General features: G+C 44.2%; 1 protein-coding gene and 1 pseudogene across 2 annotated transcripts in view; one reads left to right on the forward strand and one right to left on the reverse strand.

The window, feature by feature from the left end:
- LOC311367622 (netrin receptor UNC5D-like) overlaps window positions 1–2928 on the reverse strand; it is a gene marked incomplete at both ends in the record, with an annotated part of 148802 nt that extends 145874 nt beyond the window's left edge. The window contains one exon of the mRNA XM_084486438.1: window positions 2826–2928. Coding sequence (XP_084342564.1) covers window positions 2826–2928 — 103 coding nt within the window. The remainder of the gene's footprint in view (window positions 1–2825) is intronic.
- Window positions 2929–2948: 20 nt separating this feature from the next.
- The window catches only part of LOC311367623, a 34213-nt pseudogene continuing 10818 nt past the window's right edge, over window positions 2949–26343 (forward strand). Inside the window, exons 1-3 of the transcript in view lie at window positions 2949–3074; window positions 13953–14137; window positions 14202–14353. The product of the transcript in view is annotated as an uncharacterized misc_RNA (transcript). The remainder of the gene's footprint in view (window positions 3075–13952; window positions 14138–14201; window positions 14354–26343) is intronic.

Genomic DNA, 26343 nt, shown 5'->3' on the forward strand with positions numbered 1-26343 from the left:
CAGGCTGCGGTGCTACTTGTCCGTCATGAACTGAAACCCCTCCCCCTAGTGCTGATTGGTCCTCTCATTTTGACATTTTTTGAAAAAGAGCTTTCAACGGGATGGAGGCCAGACAGATCTGCAGAGAGAAACAGAACGGGAACTCACCAGATCAGGACGTTCTCACAAGGCCACCATCTACTAGGTATAGTATCATCATGTATACATATATAGTAACATATATAAATACATCTCCTGGAAACATGTTGTACCAACTGTTAAGGTGAAGAGAGACGAGGATGTCATTGTGGATGAGTTGTTCATTAATGGCGTGAAGCGTTTCTTTGTGCTGGAGGCTCGGGGGGGGCTGAGCCCTTGAGCAGGGCAGCGGCGCAGCGGCGTGTGAGTTGTGGATGCGGACCGTTAGCTTCTCCAAGGTTCCCCTTTTCAGTGCGGTTTGAAAGCACAATGCGAGCTATCAACAGGAAGAGAGCGACAGCACCAAGGCCACAGGATGTACAAGGATGGAGCACACACACACACACACACACACACACACACACCCACACACACACACACATACGCAAGCGCACTTGTCTGCAAGCACACACGCACACTTTAAGTGGCAGTATACAGTCAACACGACTACACAGGTCCATTTAACACTGTGATATAAGCATTCACACAAACACACACCGGCAAACGCCACACTCGTAACTCCCAGGGTTCATCAGCCGTAGTCTCATCCAAGACAATATCATCTTTCACACAAAGAGGTGTGTCGGAGGAGAATCTGAATTATTGAATACGTTCGCTGCTATTCTACGCTTTTAAAAGGTTTGGCTTCGTAAGAATGTGCTTGGTTTTCAAGTCAAATCCAATCCAATCCATATTGCCGATATAACATCTACATATGTACACATATTCACAAGTGTTATATTTGTGTATTCTCTGTTTATAAAGTTGGACACAGGTCTTGCTATGGTCTACCTGTGTGGGGATTTGACCTCTCAGTCCCCTCTGAAAGTGTGGAAGTGGGGATGGAAATAGAGGATGGAGAGAGAAATGGTTTATTTTTCAATAATTCAATAGTTAGAATCCAGATAATGCGACCATCGTGCAATCTCTGACAGAAAAGCAACAACGGTGGATATAGCCCCCCACACTATATCCCTCCACACTAACCGTGTGAGAAGGCTTTTTATCCGTGTGAAATGTCAGTTGAATCAAAGCTAGAGCAATACCCAGGAAGTGATATTTTCAACGAATGAAACATGGCTTTTCACGCGCTCTCTTTCTCTTCACCAAATCTCTGTACCTCTCTCTCTCTGTCGCTCTCCCCCTTTCGCTCTCGCTCTCACTCCGGATCTCTCTCTCTTTAAATCACTCTGTCTCTCCTTTCGTCCGATTGGGGAAATAAAAATATCGAAAGTGTTTTGAGTCTTTTCGTCTTCTTTCAGCAGTTTGCATTCTCTCGCTCTCCTCTCATCTCTATTTTAGTTCCTTCGTGCGTGGCACATTTTAAAGAATTAAACCATTCATCACCTCGTGGTTAATGCCCAACTGTACGCCAACTGGGACACAACAAAGACACGCCTCACTCAGACATCACACACACTGACCGGTGGAAAGGTCATCACGTCTCCACACCTTTCTAGGAGTGTGGACTGAGGAATGTGTTTCTGACTGACATCCAAAATAAACCCAGAATCCCTTCTGGAGCGATTACCTCAAAAAGGTAAATATGCTGAAACTGATTTCATTATATTCTCATTAAAGTCTAACAATTAAAGTTATATTTCAGATTTGAAGAAGAAAGAAATGGGGCTAATTTGCTTATTGACTTGCAAATGTGTAAACTGGTGTCAATGGGTCAGGGCTAATTAGTCTGGGTCCACACTGATTAGCTTTAGAATAGGAAGAAACAGAACCAGATTGGAATTCAGAACGGTCCGTTTAGCTGCCTGCAGGTGAACTCGTTTCCACAAGATGGAATAACAAGACGGTAATGGGCGATGCTTAAACCATGATGTGATGGAATAAATAATGCACTAAATTCTTCATGGCCATTTGGAGGTGAATGGACAGTATCACGTAAACACGTCCACACACAAACCCATTACCCGTCTAAGGAAAACACTGTGACGCCAACAATCGGCGTCACGCAGACACAGCTCGACAGATTTCTGTTTACCAGAAGAGACTTTCGAGAGAATAAAAAACGAGAAGTGAAATCAATCGTCCCCAGATGACCAGGCAACGTGTCCAAACGCGTTCAGTTTAACGCACACACTGAATCCAGCTTAAGTGTTGCCACCAGGTCCGCATATGCGAAGTGAAAGATGAGTCACAAAAATACACATTTTTAGCGAGACACCCCACGTGTCCCAAAAAGGCGAATTTAAAGACAGAAACAGGGGAGAGTAACGTTTTAAACGGGATGGGACCAACGACACATCGGTGGAGATTGTTTCGGAACCAGAGCGCGTTGAGCCATTTGGCTCCGGATGGATGGTGCGTCATGTGTTCATTTCAATGACTTATTGAATTCAGGATAAGAGAACACGTTCACACCATAATACCAGAACTTGTAGGGTGTGTGCATGGTTTCGGCGCACCTTGCCCACACCACTAAACTTGTTCTGACTCCTGATCGGTAATGATGCTGATCCACAGGAGGGCGCGCAGTGCAGGACCACCGCCGCGACGCGCGCCCCTCTCCTCCAGCCTCTCCAAAACATAACAATGAATACAACATAATAACGGCTGCTATATAACAGCCCCCCCATACGCTTAAACACCCCTTGTAGACGCCAGAAAGTCCGTATTGAAAACATTTCGCCTACCTCTCGCCGAGGTAGCCGGGACTCGCGAGGCGAAAAGCACGAGGATGCCACAACGCAGGTAGCATCCTATGGAAATCCGTCCCATCATGGTCCGGAGCCGCATCGCATCGCGGCTGCCCGCTCATGGGCTCTCTGAAGAAGCATTTGGTTTCGGGCGGCGGCGGTGGCTTCACCGTGACAGCCTCCTCCTCCTCCCCACAACCTCCTCCTCCTCCGCCGCGCTGTCTCTCGCTGCCCGCCTCAGCCGAGGTAGGAGCACCGCAGCGCCATCGCGGAGGATCGCAGTGTGGTCAGAACAAAATGAAAAGTCGCCTGGTGCTCCTCGGCTCTCGAGCTCAGAGTGCGCGAGTGGGAGCGAGAGAGAGAGAGAGAGAGAGAGACACACACACACACACACACACACACACACACACACACACACACACACACACACACACACACACACACACACACACACACACACACACACACACACACACACACACACACACACAGCCTTCAGCTTGAGGGCGGAGAGAGGGAGACAAGGGGGAAGAGAGAGAAAGAGTGAGATGCAACTCTAATCCATACCTTTACCTTTATTGACAGGATACCTCGTTGTCGTTGTAGGAGGAATAATCTTGGAGTTGCCAAGGTTTTATTTTAATCTCAGCGAAGTAAAATAATTCAGATGAAAAAAGATAAAGAATTTAATAAGAGTTGGGTAACTCAGATAAGGGAATAAATGTCAATAACTTGAGTCTTTTAGGAAGGTCCTATTCAGAAGAAAAGACCATATAAAACACAACACCTCCACTCACATGCTGTTGGACGGCACAGAGCTGGCAGAGACTAAACATTTCAGACCGTTGTTTGGTTCTGATTGGACGTGACTGCAGAGAATGCGCACGCTTCTCATCCAACTTAAGCGAGCTCAATTAAATCCCTTCAGGTGAGGGCGCAGAGCGGGAAATGTCACGTAATAACGCACTAATACCAATCTCCCCGTACCTCACCATAATTTATCCCGTCAACAACACATATTTCTCTGCACATATTGAGAGGAGAGGGGTGGGGGTGGGGGTGGCATGTCTCCCGTGAATGTAGCGCCGTTAGTTTTCCTTGTAGAGCGCACACGCTATGACCTTCGGCCGCACCATTACCCCCGCTGACCAGGAATCCAATGGTTCATTTCCCTGGGATCTTGTGAGGGGTCGTTCGGTTGGTAATTATAATGTTAAAGGGGGCATAGCTGTGCTTTAAATATTTAGGATTGCCATGAGTCTAATTGACAGAGCGTGGACATTGACATTACTTTGGGGAAGTCACGACCGCTGTAATGGCCGTTTGTTAAACGCATAAGTGAACATGTGCCGGTTGACAGGGGCCACTCACCATAAATTACCCTCTTACCCCTAACCGGTGACAAAGCTGTTGCTCCAGAGTGTTTGTCCCGACACTGCCAGCCTCTGCAGGTAATCTGTAGTGGTAAATTGCAACACATTATAATGGAATATATTTACAATTTGACACAGATGAAACACTATTTAATCTTGTAGTTAATCAGTTCACGAGTAGCTCTTCGAATGGCTCTTGTTTCTGTCAGACAAAGCAAATTGCAACAACAATCATGTCTTAACTTTACATAACCAAAAGATAGATTTGATGTCAAGATAAAGTGGAACATTTGTGGCATTGTTTAGAGGAGATGCTTAAAGAAGGCACTAGAGAACAGCCAGCCAGGAACAGTCAACCAGGAATAGTCAGGTCACAAACTGTCTGTCAGAAACAGTCAGGTCAGGAACAGCCACACAGGAACAGTCAACCAGGAATAGTCAGGTCACAAACTGTCTGTCAGAAACAGTCAGGTCAGGAACAGCCACACAGGAATAGTCAACCAGAAACAGTCAGCCAGGAACAGTGAATAAGGAACAATTAGGTCAGGAACAGTCAGTCAGGAATATTCAGTTCTGGAGCAGTCAACCAGGTACAGTCAGCCAAGGTAATCAATCCAGCTTTTTATTTTTTCACTATAAACCTTCCTTTACTGAACAAAAACTTCAAAATCTGCACAGGAACCACCGTTCTCTCTGCACAGTGACCAGGGCAGGAGCAGCGCTGGCCGTTCTACCAGCAGCCTGTTAATCAGTGACTTGCACATTAAGCCTTTAAAAGCAGGAGGGCTCATGCAGGACACATTACCAGAACCCGGTACAGACAAGACGTTCACGCGCTGCTCAGACTGGTTCCCTGTAGAGCATCTGCTGCTATCACAACAAGTGAGACCTGCGTGCGACTCCAACTATTGAACCTCTGGCCAACATTTCAAGCACTCTAATATGTCAGGTGTTGAGCTGGCGTAGAGGCTGAATAACAGGGCACGGCAGTGACAGGGCACGTGATGCACCAGTGAGCTTCCTCTTGCTCAGCAGAGTATTCATAACGCTGATGCTCATTGATGAAACCGAGAGCCTCCGATATATATGAGACCAGAGGCAAGGTCAGCCGAGTGGGGGACCACTACTATGTGGATAGAAGGAGTTTAGTATGACTTAGTATGACCTGTTAGAGGACTGTTATACTGAGAAAGGGAATACAACTGCACAAGGGAGTTTGAGAACTGCTAGCCTATTTATTATGATGATATTTATATTAAAACTGTGAAACTATAAAAGCTGTGTGTGTTTCTACGTTTCATATTTTGGTTGCTGGTTTCCGGTGCCAAAACATACCCCTTTTAATTAGGTATTAGGATGTTAAAAAGGGCCAATTAATACGATTTCAAAGACGCAGCAGTGTGCAACCACTATACTATCAGGGGTGATTTTATAGGACTGCAGCCGCTTCCTCTCCCAGCCCGATATTAAAGTTACTTTTTGTCCTAATACCTCCGGAGGAGCTTTACTACATTTGCCACATGAAAAAGCATTTCAAGCAGCACTTGTCAAAAGGCAGTCCCTGGCCCTCAGGAGCCAGGCAGCGGTGTGTTTGTTGTGTTCCAGCCCAGAGGGCTGGAGGTCCACTGTAGGGTTTCAGAAGACACACCGTGATGCAGACGCTCTGGTGTATGATATTGGGAAACCACTCCTCCTATGCCTCTACGCTGGCTGCTCACGGGAGGGCACCATTAACATCTAGGGCCTTTAGCAGACGCTTTTATCCAAAGCGACTTGCAATAAGTACATCTGAAGAAGAAGGTGAAATTTATCACTGTCGGTACAGTTAGGATGTTCATAGAACCAAGTGCAAAGCACTAAAAAATCACTGGGTTAACCATTCCCCATATACAACAAAGATAATAAGATAAGATACTACACAACTAAGTACTATAACTAAGTACGACATACAATTAGTGCATACATTAAATGACAGGACGTACAACCTACAATAAGTAGGAGGAGTGGGAGGGGGAGGCTATGCAGAGTCTAGGTGAACTCTGAACAGGTGAGTATTGAGTCTTTTGCAGAAGCTGGTGAGCGATTCGTCACCAGCTAATGTAGTTTGTCTGGTCCAGGGGCTAACTAAGCTGATGCGCTGTGATGTTCACACCTCCTTCTCCTCATTTGCACCCTACACCCACTATTCCACTGACGTGAGGCCAGAGCACGTCGATGCCTTCTGCTCACATGTTCATCGCAACCACTGAGGATAACTTGCATGTTGATTTATTCATGATCGCTTACATATGAGATAATATGCATGGACGTAGATTCACTGGAGCAAACTTTCTGTCAATAGAGCCAGTGTGTTAATACTGGAGTGGGAGGGGTATGTGATGTGCATGTCCGCTAGGAGACTTATAGCAGGGTCTCTCCACACCAGCCTTTATTGGACTGTAAATTGCTATTTCAAGCACATCTTAAAGTAAAGCTTGAGAAAGCTTGATAGTACCATGTGAATGATATTCATAGAGACTAGAACAATATGAATGATATTCATAGAGATTAGTACAATTGTGAGAAAGTGAAACCCTTCTCACTTGCAGCCTTGTATTGGGTTATGTTATGTTATCTACTTGTATTGGGTTATGTGTACTTCCGTGGCAGTGGGTGGCAGTAGAGATGCTGCATGCAGCCTTGGCCATTGAATGTTCCCCCTGGGTAAATGGTATGGCCTAACTAGCCTTGATTGGTACACCTGAGACCAATTAGTAAGCTTACTTAAGGGGAGTCTCAATTTGTGTTGGGGAGAGGGAGGTAAGAGGTGGTTTGGTGTGAGGCCACCACTTAGATCTCTGGTAGAAGTAATTAAGTTTAGTTTATGCTGGGATATGCTAAACTGCTAAATTAATGAGTTTTTCTTTTTGAAACATTAATTTGTATTTTTGGAACCAGTTGATTTGTTTATTTCTTTTTGGACCCTGGGTTTGAAGTAAATAAAACTTCATTATTTTTGGCCAATCGGAATTGCCTTGTTTTTTTTCGCACATCCCAAACACGTGAGGTGACCACGACGGTCTTTCACAACAATATTAATGATATTCATATAGAAACGAGTACCATATGAATGATATTCATTTAGAAACTAGAAGGTAATACTAGTACAGTGTGTAAAGTGTCAAGCAGACAAAGGAAGGTTTGCCATATTATAACTGAAGACGAATAGAATAAACCAGTGATTCCAGAGAGCAAAGTGATATTGATCATCAGAGGTTCATTTGCTGACCAATCACACACACACACACACACACACGTAGAAGTAGCAGGATTCTGTGAACACAACGTTGTTGTCAACAACCCGACCACTCCTGTCTTCAGCTAGGTCCACTGGCCGTGTGACGGACGGATGGATTGATGAAGTCCATCTCATCTCTGAGCAGTTATCACAGAGCCCAGGTCATCCATAACAGCAGCTGAGGTAATCCTGATCAATACACGTCAGATGTATTCAGCCGCTTGTGGGCCGTGTTCTGAATGGAACCCCCCCTGCCCGTCTGATGTTCTGGACGCTTCCTTCTTTGATTGACTGTTTGTACTGATTGTTTATGATTGACACCTCATTTAAAACCCGATCAAATAAAGAAGATACGTCGAGTGGCAGCCATGACCGCCAGTTTGAGACGTTATGTTCCTGCGTTAGTGGAGGCTGCAGCTTCAGGACCGCAGACGTAGAACCACATTTCTAAGAGCCTGGTTATTTGTTTGCTTTCAAGACCATCAAAGTGAGCTACTAACTTTGGCATGCTAATGTTTCCTTTGCTGTCCAATTCAACAGAACCACCAGAATTTTTAATAGTATACAATTAAAACATGAATCTGGTCCATGTGCACAACCGAAGGCAAGTTATTTCTCTCCTAGGATGGTGACCTGGAGTCTATCTGGTTAGATGATTGTTTGGTGTTAGGTTAGATATGGTTAAGTTAAGGCGTTTGGTTAGACATTAGGCTAGAGATGGATAAGTTTAGATAATAGGCTAGAGCGGAGTGGTTTAGGTCTCAGGCTACAGATGGATAAGTTTAGGGTTTAGACTAGGGTTTATGGAAGTGACTCGTGTGTTCCTCTTTCGGTTATGATCTAAGTGGCTAGTTCAGCACCATGTTTTGTATTTTGAGAATTTTCGTTATAGTTTTGTTTATCAAAAAATGTTTTCAGGGCTGAATATTAATGAGTTTTGGCCTTAAACTACTGAGAGGCAACTATTCAATTCTCGCCCTCAGTTTGCCAAATATCGGTCATTTCAGCTGCTGGTTGCAGCAAAAGGGAAAGGGAAATCTAAGGCTTGATCACAGTCATGTGTAAACCAGTGAGATACATCCACATTTCTTATGGTCCATGGTCAAGATATGCCATAGGCCCCGTCCACACGGGCGAAACCGATCCGTTTTCCTTTGATGCGGTTCAGGAATATCTCTGTAAAGACGGATTCATTGCGTCAAGCTGTAGAAAAGCTGTAGTACACATTCTAGGCCCATAAGGGGCGCTGCTTCTGCTATAGAACTCCAGCAAAAAAAAAGAAGAGGCGAGCATACGCATAAAGCCTGCACGCTGTTTACAAACATTCAGTCCGAAGGTAGCTAGTGGTGGATTTCATGATTCGTTTGAATGAATCCGTTTGCATCGGTCAGTTTCCCAAGAAGATTCGTTTGTTTGTCCGCATTTCCGGTAGCAGTGAATCATGATTCTCAGTCACTGAGTCGGTCAGACTCGACTCTAGTGGCGGAGCCACGTGGTAGCCAGGGGTGGCCGTGGCCACCATTGGTCAAACTTCGGCCACCACGCTGGCCACCCCTACGACCGGGCCAAAAAAAACAAAAACGGAACGCTACTTTCGCATAGCTGTCATTCCCTTAAAGATATAATCTCATCAACTCCAAGAGCACCCGATGGCAAAATCAGGGTTATCCAACATGATAGATATTTTCGGAATGTTGAGTGAAGGGCAATTTCCACCAGAACCGTCACGGAACTGTCACGGAAGCGGCACAGCAATAAAAACATTCGCCGAAGACATTAGAAACCATTATAGTCAATGTAGGCTATTCCACTGGATACGGCACGGCACGAAACCATCACCAAACCGGCACTACTTTTTTTGGTTCGCACGCACGTTGCAATTTATTTTCTATGCCTAGCATTGTGCCAGATTTGACTCTTAATAGGTCTATGGTTTGACTGAGTTTACGTAATTATAACTGAAAATGGCGGAAAAGACGGTCTGGCAGCTGCTGCGGGATAAATAAATAAATAAATTGCAATGTGCGTGGATGATCAGCTGGTCTGACGAGCAAGTGACGTAGTTCCCCCCCAGACGCGATTGGCTGATACGTTTTGCAAAACGTTTTGCAAAACGATTTGCAAAGTGTTTTGCGGATTGAAATGTCATTTGAATTTTGCAACACACGGAGCGTGGCGAAGTGCATTGCAATCACGGGGACGCTATAGCTTTTCAATTTGAATAAAGGAACTCAAAACATTTGACAAAATGTTATTCTATTTTTATTGTTATAACTTTTGCAAATTTTATTGAGGATTTCATTGTCACTTTGCATATTAAAATACACTTTGAATAACGTATTTACAAATTACATTATTAAATTGCATAATGAATTGTCAATTGCACAATGTAATGACTTATTGAATTGCAAATTGCAAATTGCATTGCTATTTGAATTTTACTACATATATGCTTCCATACCCTATGGATCCTCTGATGGCCGTTAGGGGGGAGAATGCAAATGGTGTTGTGGCAGAACGGTCTGTTAGAAGAAGACAAAGAGTGTAATTGGTTCACGGACAAAGATGAGGCATTCATTCTCTGAGTAAACGACTCTCCAATTAAATGACTTCAGTTTGTCCCTGTGTGTAACGCAACACACACACACACACACACACACACACACACACACACACACACACACACACACACACACACACACACACACACACACACACACACACACACACACACACACACACACACACACACACACACACACGAAGAAGAAGAAAACAGTAAAAATAAGAATAAAATAGAACACACAAACAAACACACATGCCCACCCCCCCCTCCCTTTAGCCTAGGCCCCGTCGGGGCTCAGAGTGTCAGCTGGACGGTGAATGCTGGGTTTAACAGGCCTCTTCCTCCTCCAGCTCCCCCTTGGAGGCGCCTCTAGGCATGGCCCCTGGGGGCCCACACCCCGCTAGTTTGTTTGGATCTCCGGGTCCCGCTCCAGCAGGCAAAGGGGAATTAAGTGCTTGTCGCTATTCCTGCATTGAGCTGAGAATCCCAAATCAGGGAAGCAGAGTGTGGTCTGGGTTTGATATCCATGCACAAACGATGGGGGATAAAAATGGTTTTAATATTTTTTAAGTTTAATATTGCAGAGATGTGGAGAGGAATGGCGAGACAGTCAAAAATGTGTAACATTAATAATAATCCTCCCTGGAGCAACCTTCCTTTTAAATTCCTGAGTTTACATCACAGACTGTAAACTGAAAAGACTTTCAGAATTTATGAAAAATAAGTACTGTGACTAATTACAATCAGGAAAATGATCAAATATCTCTTGGGCAATCATTTTCTTTTTGTATCTTTTTTTTATTCTGGCACATTCTTCTCAACTGTTGGCGTGACAATGATGGCACAGCTGTTTTACAGTTTGCCAATGGATGAAATTATTTATTGCAAAACTGGCCAATATGAGGAATGCTACAAACATGTAACTCCATCCAGCAGATTTAACCCTGTGAAAGCAATATTCCTGAAACTCGATCCCAGCCTCTCTCTAACTGGTTGCTCCCCTCTCGTCCACCATAAGTGAATTGAACTACTCTGTGTGAAGTCCCATGAGCTTCGGTAAGGAGAAGACTACGACGGGGCTACGGAAAGAAACCATTGGCAGGTTGATGCAGCAATCTATTATGGGATGGATTGAGTGATCCATCATCTCACCCTGAACCACTCCAAAGAGATTGTTCTGCATGCACTGTGTGTAGTGAAATGTCTCCTGTGAGTCAATTGAACTGCCGCGGGTTATTAAAATACAGACTTTATAATCAAAACTAGGTGAATTATAGTGAGTTTTCACAACCTGTCAAATGAAAAAAACGAATATAAACTTTGCTACCAGTGGTGTGATTCTTCAAACGTTCGTAGCCTCCCAAAAACATCTGTCAACATTGATGTTAATGAATTATTGTATTTCATCATCGCTAGAGATTCAGATGAAAGCACTTCAAGTAGATAAACATAGAAAAACCTGACCTCCCATCAGAAAGGCACTGGGTCCGATCCCCAATGTCCACAGGCTGTACCTGAAGGCCTGATGCCCCCTACCTGCTACTGAATGACCTGTGTCACATTCACTTTGGATTAAATACCGAGACATTAAATATGTACTGACTGTTTGAGTCCAACCAAAGTATATTTTAATAAAAATGTTTTCAAAACCTGTCAAAAACTTAGAATTAGTGGTTAGTATAAGATAAGAGATAAGAATAAGATAAGAGTTCAACAGAAAATATAACACCATTATTCAAAGCATTGGTGAGGACTCATGTGTTTCATTAACACATCGTCAGGTTATGCGTTACATAACGTTTAAACAAATAGTTTGATGGCAGCACAGAAAACTCAACCTTCGTTGTTGTGAAGAGTATTATATTGAGTTATTAATTTTTTCTCTTCTGCAATTACATTTTTCATTTCCAGGCCATATAGGCAATAAATAATGGAAATTATAGTCATTAGAAATTGTTTACTCAGAACCTCAGAAGCTGTGATGTTTATTGATGGCGTCAGGTAACAGTGTGCCAGATGCTATGTCAGACTCTTTCGGATGGCAGAACAGCAACAAAGAAATAAGAAAGTGAGAGAATAAAACGGATTACTTCATTGAACGCAGTGGAAGCTGATATTTACCTTAGGGGGGATATTTGCGAGCTGAACCCACAAGGTTGAACTGAAAAAAAACATTTATATATAGGTCAAAGCATTTATAGGTCAAAAGCATCTTCTGATTCTTAACAGTTGAACAGTGCATGTGCAAACATAGACTAAACTGTTCTTATAATATTCCAGGTGCAAAGGTCAGATAAATACAGCTAAAGTCGTACCAAACCACGCTTTAACACCTCCGTTGTTTTAGCTTATCATAACCAGACTAGCTTAGATAATAAGACAACACTGGCTGAATCAGAGGGCACCTGCAAAGGGTTTGAGACCAAAACCAACTGCACTGTCATGACCAGCGTCTCCAGATCCTACCATCATTGGCTCCAAAGCAGCGACGCAGCCCATGTGATCTCCCTGCTCCCCACAGGAGTCCACACACGTCTCTAGTCGCTTCCATTGTGATCACCTTCAACATCTCCCTCAGTTCCCCCAAGTGGAGATTATTACAGTTGGTGTGTGTGTGTGTATGTGTATGTATGTGTGTATGTGTGTGTGTGTGTGTCTACAGTGCCACATCGAGGCCTGTACTCTCTACCTCTCGTAATGTTCTTAGGTTCCCTACAGCTGTCCCAGCTTAATCATACACCTTTTCTTTATTACCAATTTAATATTAGTGTGAAGTAATAAAACAGCCGGCTGCATTATGTGCATCCAGTCCAGTATGCATTCCTAAGTTCATCGAAAGTTAACTTATAGTCATGGGTGAAGTTGGTTGCAAAACAATATTAATTTATATATATATATATATATATATAGGAGGACACACAAACACACAAAGGAGCTTGAAATGAGGACCTGTTAGAGAGCACCTCTGGCTGGCTGAGACCGAGCCCATTTTAAAGGAGGCAGCAGTACCGTTTATTCATGAATCTCCTCTGCTTGTAAACCCAGAGCAATTCTGATGAATATATTACAGGGGAGATTTTAACAACATGCCTGTGATTTTCCTTTGCTCTTTTGTGCTTTGAAACGACATAATGGACAACATGAATGCAGCACAGCTAAAGTGTCGACAGTATGGGGACACACATGATGAGACATGATGAGTATGGACCTCCAGGGATGGCAGAGGGTTTCCATTCACTGTGTTGTTAACGTGAAGTTGTAGGACTACTCTGCAGTTTTAGATATATCCTTTTCAGGTGAAATTCAGCACCCTTTGGGTAATTTAGCTTCACTTCAGTTTGATATGATTGTTGAAGTTTTCCTCATAAAATAAAAAGTATGTATTGTATTGACTTGTATTTATCTCTTCCATCCTGTTGTGGAAATCCATGCGTCCTTCACAAGATATATCCGTGATGCGTGTTCTGCATTATTCAGTTCTTATTTTCTTGTTGTTTTTGTATAACCACTTGTCATAAATGTTGCAGCGGCCTCAGCGGCCCCCTGCTGTCCGGTCAGGGTCAGGCTGGACATCAAACCCAGCGTGTGGTAAACGCACAACATATACATGTCACAACCACGACTCACACCGTCGGATTAAAACAACCTTGAGTTAACTTCACACATATTAAAACAGTAGCACGCGGCACACATTACACAAGAGAACTCTAACGGCTTCTGCTGTCGCAGCGGCGCCACTAAGAGCCTGTCAACACACGCGTCAACCAATCAACATCAGCGCCCTGATTGCACTTCACCACCCCGGGTAAGAACTGAGCCCCCGCTGTCACCTGTTTACAGCCTTCTTCCTCACACTGACACTGAGAGCAGATCATTACCCCGCACCCCCACCCCCCTCTCCATCCCAGTTCATCGCCATGACGACGCAGTGTCTGAGTGAGCGAGCGGAGGACGGCTGGGCCCTGCAGAGGAAGCCCAATTACGGGCGTTCCAGGGATCAGCATCCATCAGGCCGGCATGGGGGTCATGTGACCAAACCAGCACCTTTAGTGGCCCCGGGGGACGGCAGTGAGAGGCGCCCGTCTGCACACGTGTCAGGAGACTGTTAGGGGCGGGGCTGTACATGGCGTGTTCCCCGTGTGTGTGGATCACGACAGCCGGCTCGCCATGGCCGGATCCACGCCGTACACACTCCACGACCAGGAAGTGGTCTCGCCCTCGCCCCCCACCCCGCATGCTGCCCCGTGTGTCGCCGCTAACAACGTCAGACCCTCCGTCTGTTCCTCTGTTCCCCTCTTCCAACCTCAAGGTGGGGGGGGGGCTTCAGAACGGCGGGCCCCTTCGGACCCCACGGAGGCCGGCGTCTAACCAGAACCATCAGAAGCGATAAAGGGCCAGCCTCACGCTGACTGAGCTCAGTGTCCCTCTTCCACAGCGACGACGTTGGTGATTAGACACCGCGCCGGTGTCGGCCCCACACTGGGGCCCCGACCAGCAGGAGCCGCTGAGAGCACAGACGACTCGGCTCTCCTGACTTAAAGCTCTCAAACCCTCGACCACTTAGCAAACACACTGAGCGGGGAAACGTGCAGTTAATTGGAGTGGAGTTTCAAAGAGGCGGCCTGCAGGGAACCACAAATACCAGTTTCTGATGCACGCCTTCTCCCCCCCGCCTCGCCTGAGACAGACAGTGCTGGGACAACACTCGTTACCACGGCGATTTCCTCAGCCCAATTACAGGGAGAGCAGTGATGATATCAGGGTGCCACGATCACCGGTTAAGTGTGTCGTGAGGAGCCCATTGTGGTGGCTAACTTTAACAAGCTGTTGGCGATGGTGTCGTTAGGGGGAATGCTATATTATAATTGCTATACCATAATTGAGGCTATTGCAAAGCGTTAACGGCTGCGACACTGGAAATGCCTGCCGCGTTCATACGTTTCATACGTAGCGCCACAGAGGGTGGTCCGCCCCACGGTTAAGGGTGTTGAACTCACAGGCTAAAGGGGTTCACTGTTCAATCTCGCAGTGTCCACACACCCAGCATGTGGCTCAGGAGGTAGAGCGGGTTGGCTGGTAACCAAAAGGATGCTATTTCAATCCCGGCTCGTCCTAGCTGAGGTTCGTGGTGTCCCTGAGCGAGACACCTCACCCTAACTGCTCCTGACGAGCTGGCTGTCGCCTTGCATGGTTGACACCGCCGTCGGTGTGTGAATGTGTGCATGAATAATGCAGGGATATAAAATGCAGTCCATTTACCTTTTTAACTAGGGCTGGGCAAGTTAACGTGTTAATTACGCGTTAACGCAATCTTATTTTCACGCAATTAATACAAATTGGTACCCTGGAAATCCAGAGTTCTCTCGAGATCACAATTTGATTTTGCTCAGAGAGTCACTCTGGGAACGAACAATATACTCACGCCCCGATTCCCCTGGCCCAGAACATTAACTAATCACATTGGTGTATCTGATATGGGCGGGGCAAAAGCGTTGCTGTTTTACCGACCGGATACGGCAAGAGTCTAATCTATTGGTTAGCTCGGCTGGTCTGGATACGTATCCTCTTGCATTCTTCTGATTGGTCGTAGCGTTATCCAATTGCGTGCAGTGATATTTTGAAATCCATGCTTGGTGCCGCCCCTCAAGTTGGGCCATTTTCATTACTCGTTGCCAGACCCTAACAAATTGACACATTAACGCACATTCTCACACATCAAATCCACAGAATGTCAACATTCATATCAGAAATCATTTTTGTTTTTAGTTCCACTTACTTTACATTCAATTACACTTGCAGTAAGTGACAATTCCCAAATCTGTGGTGTTCCGTAAGTTTCATATTCAACCCACACTGAGTGAGTCAATAAAACTCTCTCAAGATCACTTGGTCTAGTTTTTGCTTATTAAGTACATTTGGTATGAATGATAATGTGTCATTCCATTTGATAATCTTATTTAACTTTAATTGGAGTGGATTTAAAATATAATTTTGTGTGATTAATCGTGAGTTAACTCACCAATACTATGCAATTAATCGCGATTAAAAAAATGAATCGTTGTACAGCCCTACTTTTAACCTACCTGTTGGCGTCTTTTAGCAAGATAACTCCCCAACAACAAAGCTCTGGATGCATGAGTCAGATGGATTAGTAAATGGTAATCAGCACCACAAAGAACACAAGTCTTTAGATGAGATGATTTCATTTGGATCCAGTGTGATTCTTGAAGACGTCCCCAAGGTGACCAGGGCCTGCATTAGCCGAGCCGTGTGGTAAAGTGGGCCCTTCACGCAGGGAGCGGCCCTTTACCTGGGGGTCTGACAGGCAGAAGGAGCCTCTTGAAATCTGAGGCCCATCTTATGACCCCTTGGAGCCATCATTAGTCTGTCTGGTCCCACACACACACCTCTGAAGATTGACGGTAATACTCGTCTGTGTGTGTGTCTGTGTCTGTGTCTGTGTGTGTGTGTGTGTGTCTAGCGGAGTCATTTCCAGTAAGGTGTACTCATACTTCTTGGGCTACGGTGTGTGTCGTTCCTAAGGGGAACACAGGCGGAGCATATAGAATATATGGTCAACATTAGAGGGTTCAGGTCTTAGCTGTGTTATACAGTATAGCCATTTTGGTGTGAAAAAGCTATTTTAAAAGTGATCAAATAATAAAATAATAAGAACTTTGGGCTGCCATTCAATACTGCCTGAGTCTCAAACTATTTTAGGATTTACAGCAGGAAAAAAAGAAAGAAGTTGGGGCCCACTAGCTGACTCATGGTTTCTCGTTACCAGCCGTACAGAACATTTGGGATCTGTGTTTGTTTCTGTATCCAATCTGAATCCTTCATCACTCACGTGAACATGAGTGTGACCACGGACCACTGCGTCCTTATAGGGAGATGAATCACTACACCAACGCACACACAGACACCCACACAAGCACACGCAAAAACACACGTAGGGATCAGGCCAAGTAAGAAGGGTCGCAAAGAAGTGTAAAGTTAAAGCCACATCACTTTGTACATTGGCAGCCACAAGTCCCACTGTGAGTTCAAGTACAATAACCACTTCATTTAATGAACACAGAACCCTTAAACACACACACACACACACACACACACACACACACACACACACACACACACACACACACACACACACACACACACACACACACACACACACACACACACACACACACACACGTTCCTAGCGGTGGCATAATCATGATGCTTGAGCCCACAGGCGGGGGAGAGAACAACTGAGGGCTGAATTAGTTTGATGTTATTAAAGCTAAATAAAAAAAGCGATTACAATGCTAACTAGTAGAGAGGTTGTAAAACTAAATTATCTTTTTAAGGGCCCCTGTTTTACCTCCAGGTGTGAGAGTGATTAGCCGTTACAAGCCCTGTCAAAAGCTGCCCTGTGACTTAGTGACATCACAAGTGGGCGTGTCAGAGGGCAGATGTTGGACCGCCTTGTGATGGGGGCTCGTTGAAAGGAAGTACAACACAGTGATTGGCCTGCTTGTGTAATCAGGAAGAGAACCAGGCTAGTCAGCTCTCGGTGGCTCACATTAAAGCTGCGCTACGTCAGATCAGAGAGTTGTAAACAGTTTGTAAAAGAGCAGATGGGAGCAAGCTTCTGAAACTACAACAACATTCCCTTCCTCTCGGCTCCCTCCCTCCCTACGTTTCTCCACCACTCAGAAGGATTGTCTGTCATGCACCTGTGATTGACAGGTGAGATGGATGCCACAAACCAATCACAGGAGCAGCAATGGCAGTCAAGGGACAAGCTGACCATGTTTGAAGTCCGACTTTGACCAAAACAATGACAGACATGGACATTTTATGGATTTAAACATTTGTTTCACCCCAGATAAAACAACTACCCTGACTGGACGGCATAAGGACAAACATTTGGATCTTTAGCGTATCTTCAGAAGCTGTGTTAAAAAGATGCTTACCTTCAACAGAAGGTTTGCATTGGCTGGACTGTTTGACCCACTGTTTGGGTCACAATGGGGCTAACCTACTCCTAAACAGCATTTTAAAGTGTACACACATTAGATCTCAAAGTAAATGTTGAGACCATTGCTGTTTTCTTTCTACAGAGTGGGTAAGTGGTCTAAACGTTAAACTGAATAGACAGGACTTGCTTGTAGAAGCACCAATGAGCTGCAGAAATTGCAGGATAATAGCTCTGCCATAACAACGTATTATTCAGTAGAATTAGACCAAGCAGGGGCAGAGAATGAGTTCTGAAGGATGCCATTGTCGCTGCAGCCAATCAGCTAATAATCTAGAGAAACACATATTGAGAGTGAACGTCTATCATAAATAATGATTTCCTACTGATGCTCAAACATTGGCCATTATTATATATTCACATTTATTTCTTTGAAAGGAATTGTATGCATGATTTAGAAATGTATGTTAAGCAGTGTATATCATTTTGACAGAGCTTGGGGAGAATCAGCACATTTGATTTTGACTCACACTCATCCTAACCCTTTAGCTCACACATTACCACCTCTGACGGCCATTTCCTTCAGATTGACCGTTTCTCTGTCATGGTGTCATGTGGAGAGGCCTACAGCCCTCATCTCTGAGTCTGTGCGGCTTCTTGGTGGATTTTATTTATAAATAATATTTGCATTACTTCTAATGGCAAAACTTAACAGTAAGGGTACATTATTTACTACTTATTACTATTATTACTATTAGTTAATGCAGTTATAAGCATTAAAGGGCCAGTGTGTCAAATGTAGGTGATCAAATGATTAAATCAGAATTAAGTGTAGCTAACCAGTCTCCTGGTTTTACCATTTCATCACCTCCATCCATGTGTCTGACCACCGCACTCCGCATGGTGGGTGTATGAGCGTCTCATGGGAGGGTTCACCGCTTGGCCCTCACCCTGATGGCCCCTGATGTCAGGGTTAGGTACCCTGACCCATGCTGCTAATAAGACCCCAGGGGCCTGGGAACCTGTCAATTCTCTCTCTCTCTCTCTCTCTCTCTCTCTCTCTCTCTCTCATCTCTCTCTCTCTCTCTCTCTCTCTCTCTCTCTCTCTCTCTCTCTCTCTCTCTCTCTCTCTCTCTCTCTCTCTCTCTCTCTCTCTCTCTCTCTCTACAACATTCTAAACATAAACAGACCAACACACACACACACACACACACACAACTGTCTTTCTAGAGATCCTTTACCCTTCGAGGTCCTTTGTTGGAAATATGCTAGATGGGTGCGTCGCTATATGCTCTACGGATATTCAGAATGAGGTTTCTACACAACAGCAGTTCTTCAGACAATTGCTGTGGATGGCAATATTCTGCTTTGTGGACTGCAGACCAGAGACTCAAAACGCTGATGTGAACAGGACCAATGGTGCAGATGGAGGACACTCATTACACACACAACCCTTGGACAATTATATCTCTCAGAAGCACGACTTCCACACTGTCCAATACCAATTACAGCAATGTAGCAAGTAATGAAAATTGAAGTGGTGAAGTGGAGGAGGGGGTGGGGGGGAGTAGGGAGGAGGTGGAGGAGGGAGGAGGAGGAGGAAGGTGGGAGGGGGAGGAGGAGGGGGGAGGAGGAAGGGGGCCACGGCTGAACCACGGCGTGGTGCAGACAGTGTGGTGTGGCTGATGTTGTGGCACCGCTGGCTGGGCGGGGGGCCACAGAGCTGATGGTCCCTATGCTTCTTTCCGGTCTGCTGTTATTTTCTCATCCTTTATGTCTGAGACAAAAGCGCTGCTTTTCAGCCAGTGTGCGTCTTTGAGATGGTGATGAAGGACTGGGATGTGCGGTGAAAGCCTTTTTCTCACTTTTGCTTCTACAAACAAATAAGGAAAACTTCCATATCACAAGAACTCTGTTTCGTACTCAGAACACACGTTTCTGTTATCATTTCGTGATTAGAGTACATTCGTTTGAATTAGATGAGGTTAGATTAAATTGGATTACTCTAAATACAATTACATTTCTAATTTGATTGGTATCAACTCCGAATTAATTTAATTCAAATCGCACCATGCAAGACAGCATCCAGAAATCGCAGACTATTATCAACACGGCGACGCTAAAGTAAGCACATGAACATTTAGACATGGTAAGAGGAGGGGCCGGCCCCTGGGGGCCCGAAGCCGGGCGGGCTGCCAACCCGGCCAGAGCCAATGTGTGCTGAAGACAACAAGCAGAAAGGCCTAAACCAATCAGATGACACTTCACCTCCACTAGGGATGGGTCAGAATATTCGATTATTCGTTCCTGAGGGTTTTTAACATTTGGACCGTTTTTTGAACATTTTTTCCCATTCAAATAAACAAGAATTAATGGACGGAACTAATGTTGGTTCTGTAGAACTATTAGTTTTTATTATTATTATTAATCATGTACAGAAAAACAATATACACAATACACAAGCATAAATATTAATATATATGCATACAACACAAACACTGATCACTGTTAAAGTTTGTTTTTTTGCGTTTAAGATAGAGTGATTTCTTGCCAATGATCCATGGCTGCCTTTGTGAATGTCGGCACACATCGAATAATCTATTATTCGTTCACACCACCCACTGATTATTCGACCATGAACAATTTGAGTTATTCACATCCCTAACCTCCACCGAGACCAATTATCTGTTTCTGTCTGAACCAGGCAGCTCTGAACCCCTCCTCATCTCCAGCAGAAAACAACACGCTCTGCATGGGAACCAAAGAGGTCTCCGGTGTTTAACGGTCAAAACACCAGTCGCCTTTCAGATGTCTCTCTTTAGTTCATTGCTTTAAAAGGGGAACATGAAGGAAGTAGTGTGATACTTTGCCGTTGAACACGCTGTGTGTTTCATCAGACGTAGCAGCGCTTCTTTGAAGGCGGTTGGCTTGTGTTGTTTGCGTGCTAAACTTTAGCTTTTGAAGTCTGCGAGTTAAAGGTCTTCATAAGTCGTCATAGAGCGAAGCAAAGAATGACGGGAGTGATCTACTGAGGCCAAGCATATTTTAAGAGTCATATTGTTTTTTTATCATTCATTTATGTGATTCACAAACACTGACACAACAACCAAAATGTAGACATGTACCTTATGAATTCACTGCATTAACATCTTCAAGGATTAAGAAACACAAATTCCACATTCATTTTTGAAATGTATCATAATACATATTTAAAAAGATATATGAATCCATATGAGCCCAGTAATTATAGTATGTTAAACAGCGGCCGGGATCATGACTATAAGAGGGGTTGTTTTTATGCTGCTGTTGATTTTCTATTCATTAACAACTAGATCAACACTGCTCTGATTGGCTGGTATTGTATGCATTTTTGATTGTATGTCTGTGTTAAGACCAGACCAGCATGATTAACAAACAGAAGCTGTGAACTTTTGTTTTTAACCTTGAGAGCTACAGAGCTGTGATAAACCATAAAGAGGAAGTTTACTGCTTCCACTAACCACTATCTGCAGCGAAGAATGCACAAAACAACTGAATTAAACAAACATAACTAAAATTGCTTTTTAAGTGTTGTCTTTGCTGCTCTGAAGAAGATATATATAGACATATATAGACAACAGTGAAAAACTGAATGTGTATTCATTTGACTTTGGACAGCTTGTTATGCCTTTGTTTATGATAGGCTGGATATTTCTAAGTAAGAACACATTATGTTGACCCGTGGGCAGTGCCTGAACTAGTTCAAAAGAACTAGTTCATTTTTCTATGAACTTTGAACTGAACTTAACATATTTTTAACTAAAGAACTTGAACTTGAACTAGTTCAGATTTTGTGACATTCTGAATTGATCCTTAGGTCCAGAATAAATGTTTATTAAATAGAGTTACTGCCTTAGTTGGGATGAATGAAAAAGGTGTGCAAATAATATCCACAACAATTTTAGATGGTAGTGATGGGCAGTTGATAATGGAGAGGATCCATTTTAAAAGAAAAGCACAGAAATATTCACTCCCACAGTTTTTCCTCGGTTTCTAAAAGAACTGTACATGAACTAGTTCAAAACAGAATTGTATGAACTGAACTTCACTGCCCGTGGGGAATGTAGTCCTCTGCTTCTGACCTGTCCCAATTACTGAGGTGCAGCTCATAGTCCCAGTGAGGCTCTCATTGGGACCAGCTCTGTCCTTGCTTTGGTCAAGGATAGGTTTTAGTCTGTGGGGCTCGAAACTGAAACACGTTTTTTAGGTTTTGAATCATTTTTTGTTCTGATGCGAGGGAATTTGCCCAATTTATCAGCAGGTATAATGAGCTGTAATTTTCGAGGTTATAAATCGAGAGAAAAAAAAGAAATTAAACCTACCCTACTGAAATGAACAGCTAGAAATAAGAACTGATGTGATCTACATGTAAACTTTAATCCTTTGAATCTTAGCAGTATTCTCTACACAGACCTGAGCTCTGATTGGACCATACAGGACCTATAGGACAGGACTTGAGAGAGCTGTTCCTGGCGATTTGGTCTCCTGACTTATGAATTATGGAGGGTCTAAACCTCGACCGGGCGTCCCCTTATTGGAACCTAACGTACGCTGGGTGGGTGATGAGGCTGAGGCCAGGCTAAGGTGGCTAACCACCGCCAAAGTACGTTACTTACTGATAACGGGATCCCTGGAGAGCTTTATAATGCTAACGCTATTCCAGCCACCACCCTCCATATTAGCTACTTTCCTCTATAGCGTTATTGGATTGGATGGACTTAATCAGATATAATAGTATTCCACGGCACTTTGAGCATATGGCTTTTTGTGTTGTCAAGGAAACATGAGGTCAATAGTTGTATTGGACCGTTAAGTTTAAAGGGGACATATTATACCACCAGGTGTGAGTGTGATTAGCCGTTACAAGCCGTTTTGAAAATGTGCCCCTTCTGACATCATAGGGTGTGTAATGGCTAAGCACACTCACACCTGGTTGTATAATATGTCCCCTTTAATGTTGTATTTGTAGCGCATTGACTGCTTGTCAATTGCTTAAACACATTTCCTGATTGACCTCACGTTCCCAAAACCCTAAACACAAATCTCAAAACTCACACACAAAATGCTAAATCCTACACTTCTCTTGCAAAAGCACACTTTGGCACACACAATACTTTACAGTAACAACAAATACTGTATATGTACCCAAAATGTGCAGTCTACTGTAAATCACAGTAAACAGGATGAAAACGGGATGAAATGAAAGAGAACAGAAAATAGGCAATACTGTAAACAAAACATCTGAATGAATGAATGAATGAAAGAATGAACGAATGAATGCAGTTTTATTGGTCGTAACCAAAGGGTAGGGGAAGAAGCTTCAGCTTATATCAAGCCCCCCCTTCTCACATCTTTAAGAGTAACAAACAAATGTCATACATACAGTGTGTTTGCATATATATGCATACACTTACCTACATTTATACATACATACACGCCTGCACATAGCCTTAAGAGTCAATACTTATATCCAGTACATTTCCACCATAAGATGGATAATATCCTAAATAATGATGATAACCATAATGAGAATAACGTTCATCATCATCACCATTATCAACATTCTGATAGAGTGATACTCAATTTCTGTACTTTAGTGTCATGTCTTTCTTCTGTGACCCTTCTATAGCAAATTACAGATAGATAATTGCACAACAGCCTTTGGAGTTTAGAAATGTGATTGGCAGTGTGTTCTGTGTGAACACCAAGAGAGGGAATTCAGGAAGAGTGTGCAAGATATTGAGAATTGTGTGCAGTGTTGTGAAAAATGTGTGGTTTGGAATGGGAATCTGAGTCTAACGCAGAAAATGTGCTTGGAGTTCAGCAGAATTGGTTTTGCAGTTGGTACATGAGTTTCAGGTTGTGCACATTGTGTTGTGCTGTGATGTTCCAATTAATGTGTTTAAACAATTGTGAAAAACTGTAAAGGCAGAGTCACGTTTGTCCTGTTATTGGAAAATGTCATTAAAATGTACACCATTGGAATGTTATGGGCCAATCAGGATCAAGAATTTGAGAATGCTGTGGTGTATATAAATATCTATATATATTATCATTCTATTATTATCCTAGTTTGAGCGACACCCCTAGTACCTCGCCTGTATACCATCGACCTTCAGAGTGGGAAAACAGAATAGTTGTTAAGTTAGGGTTGGCGTAAATCTCTCTCACTCTCCCTCTTCCCCTCCCTCCCTCTTCCCCTCCCTCCCCCTCTCTCCCTCCTCCCCTCCCTCCCCCCTCCCCTCCCAGCAAGGGCATCAGAGGATGCAGCTGGTAAAACAGAGGGGAGCGACCGACCACCAACCACCCCCACAGCGCTGGCATCAGCTTAAACCAACGCGGGGCCCGTCTTGTTGAGGGCCGAGGGGGTTAACCGCGGGGCCCGCTGCCCCCCTGCAGGGGGCGTTGCCCCCGGAGAGACCACCAGATCAACGGGGGACGCCCTCACAACGCTTGGTCATGGCCCGGGCCACCAAGAAAAAGACAACATGAACTAAAACAAATTAAATATAATAGTGCCAAAAAAAATCAAGAAATTAACATAATCAGCTGTGAAAAACAATCAATTGTTTATAATATCAATGCCAAAATATGATATTATTGTTGGGGGTTTTTAGAGTGTGTGTGCGTGTGTGTGTGTGTGTGTGTGCACGTGGGCGTCAGACGTCCAAACTGTTTTTATTGGCAGGCTAGCAGTTCCCCTCGAGTTGCGCTAGCCTAGCACCAGCGATTTCTCCAACTAGAAGGACTGAATGAAAAGTGTTGAAATGGTCTCCAATGATAAATAACACACTGGCTCACTTGGAAATGAGACCCGATGTCCAAAATCCTGAACTACCCCTTTAAGGGGAGTCTCAAGTTGTGTTGAGGAAAGAGAAGTTAGAGGTGGTTTGATGCGAGGCCACCACTTAGATCTATGTTAGGATTATTTAAGTTTAGTTTATGCTGGGCTATGCTAAGCTGCTAAATTAATAAGTTATTATTTTTGAAACTTTAATTTGTATTTTTGTAACCAATAGTTTTGTTTATTTTTGGACCCTGGGTTTGAAGTAAATAAAACTTACTTTAAAATTATTTTTGGCCAAACGGAATTGCCTCATTTTTCTTTCTTTCCAACATCCCGAAATACGTGAGGTGACCACAACGGTCTTTCACACTCCTCATTGATGGCCCGGCGCCTTATCCTATCGACGGGCGCTCAGCATACTAACGCCCCTTCTTCTTTTGAGTTATTGGCGGGATGGTAATTCCACACCGCTGCAGTAATACTCTGCAATTAGAGGAAGAGGAATTTTCATCCTATGCCTCATAAGGGTAATATAACACAGAGTTGACGCTCAGACGCCATATAAAGTGATTAATTTGCTGGTGTGTGTGTGTGTTGTGGCGACCCGCCTTCTTGAGTGAACCGCCTCCTCCCCAAACAGGACGCGACTTAGCTGGGCAAAAGCCAAAAAGGCACATTTATTCCAAATTCGAACAAAGTCTCTTACTGAAAAAACACAAAACCTGGGAAGAATCCACAGTCCTGTCTCTCCGGGTGGAATCCCGTCACCCACGAGGACCGGTCTCTCCGTACGTACCACCAGCCTGGGAGACCCTGAAGGAGTGGAGAAGCAGGCTATTTAAGCCCTGCTTCTCCACCTGCTCCTCAGGTGCTCTGCATCTAGCTAATTGGCCCCGGCTCCAATGCCCTCATTAGCGCCATTTGGTGGTAGACTGCTTCTACCTCCCTCCCCCTGGGCTTCAACGGCCGCTGGGCCAGAGCCGGGTTCCCACAATTTATGTGGATGTGTATTTATGTGTGTGTGTGTGTGGGTGTGTATTTATGTTTATGTGTCTATTTATGTTTGTGTGTGTGTGTGTGTGTGTGTGTGTGTGTGTGTGTGTGTGTGTGTGTGTGTGTGTGTGTGTGTGTGTGTGTGTGTGTGTTGTGGCAACCCCACGCGTCAGCCAGGGACAAGCCCCCTCAGTACCATGGACCCTCAGTTCCATGGACAGCCCCTCAGTACCATGGACAGCCCCTCAGTACCATGGCCCCTCAGTACCATGGACAGCCCCTCCCTGTGGACAGGTAGTGCACGGAGGTACACACCCCTCCTCACAGCTGTGGTAGATTGCCTATCAGGAGGGCCCAGGCAATCAGGGGGATTGGGGAGAGGGCCGGGGGAAAGGACTTAAAGGTCCCATGACATGCCACCAGGTGTGGTGTGATTAGCCATTACAAGTTCCTACCCGTCTGTAGACCATAGAAATGTAGAGATGTATTTATTGAGAGACATTTAATTTGTATT

This window comes from Micromesistius poutassou, assembly GCF_964030765.1.
Source record: "Micromesistius poutassou genome assembly, chromosome: 22".
In the NCBI taxonomy this organism is placed as follows: Eukaryota; Metazoa; Chordata; class Actinopteri; order Gadiformes; family Gadidae; genus Micromesistius; species Micromesistius poutassou.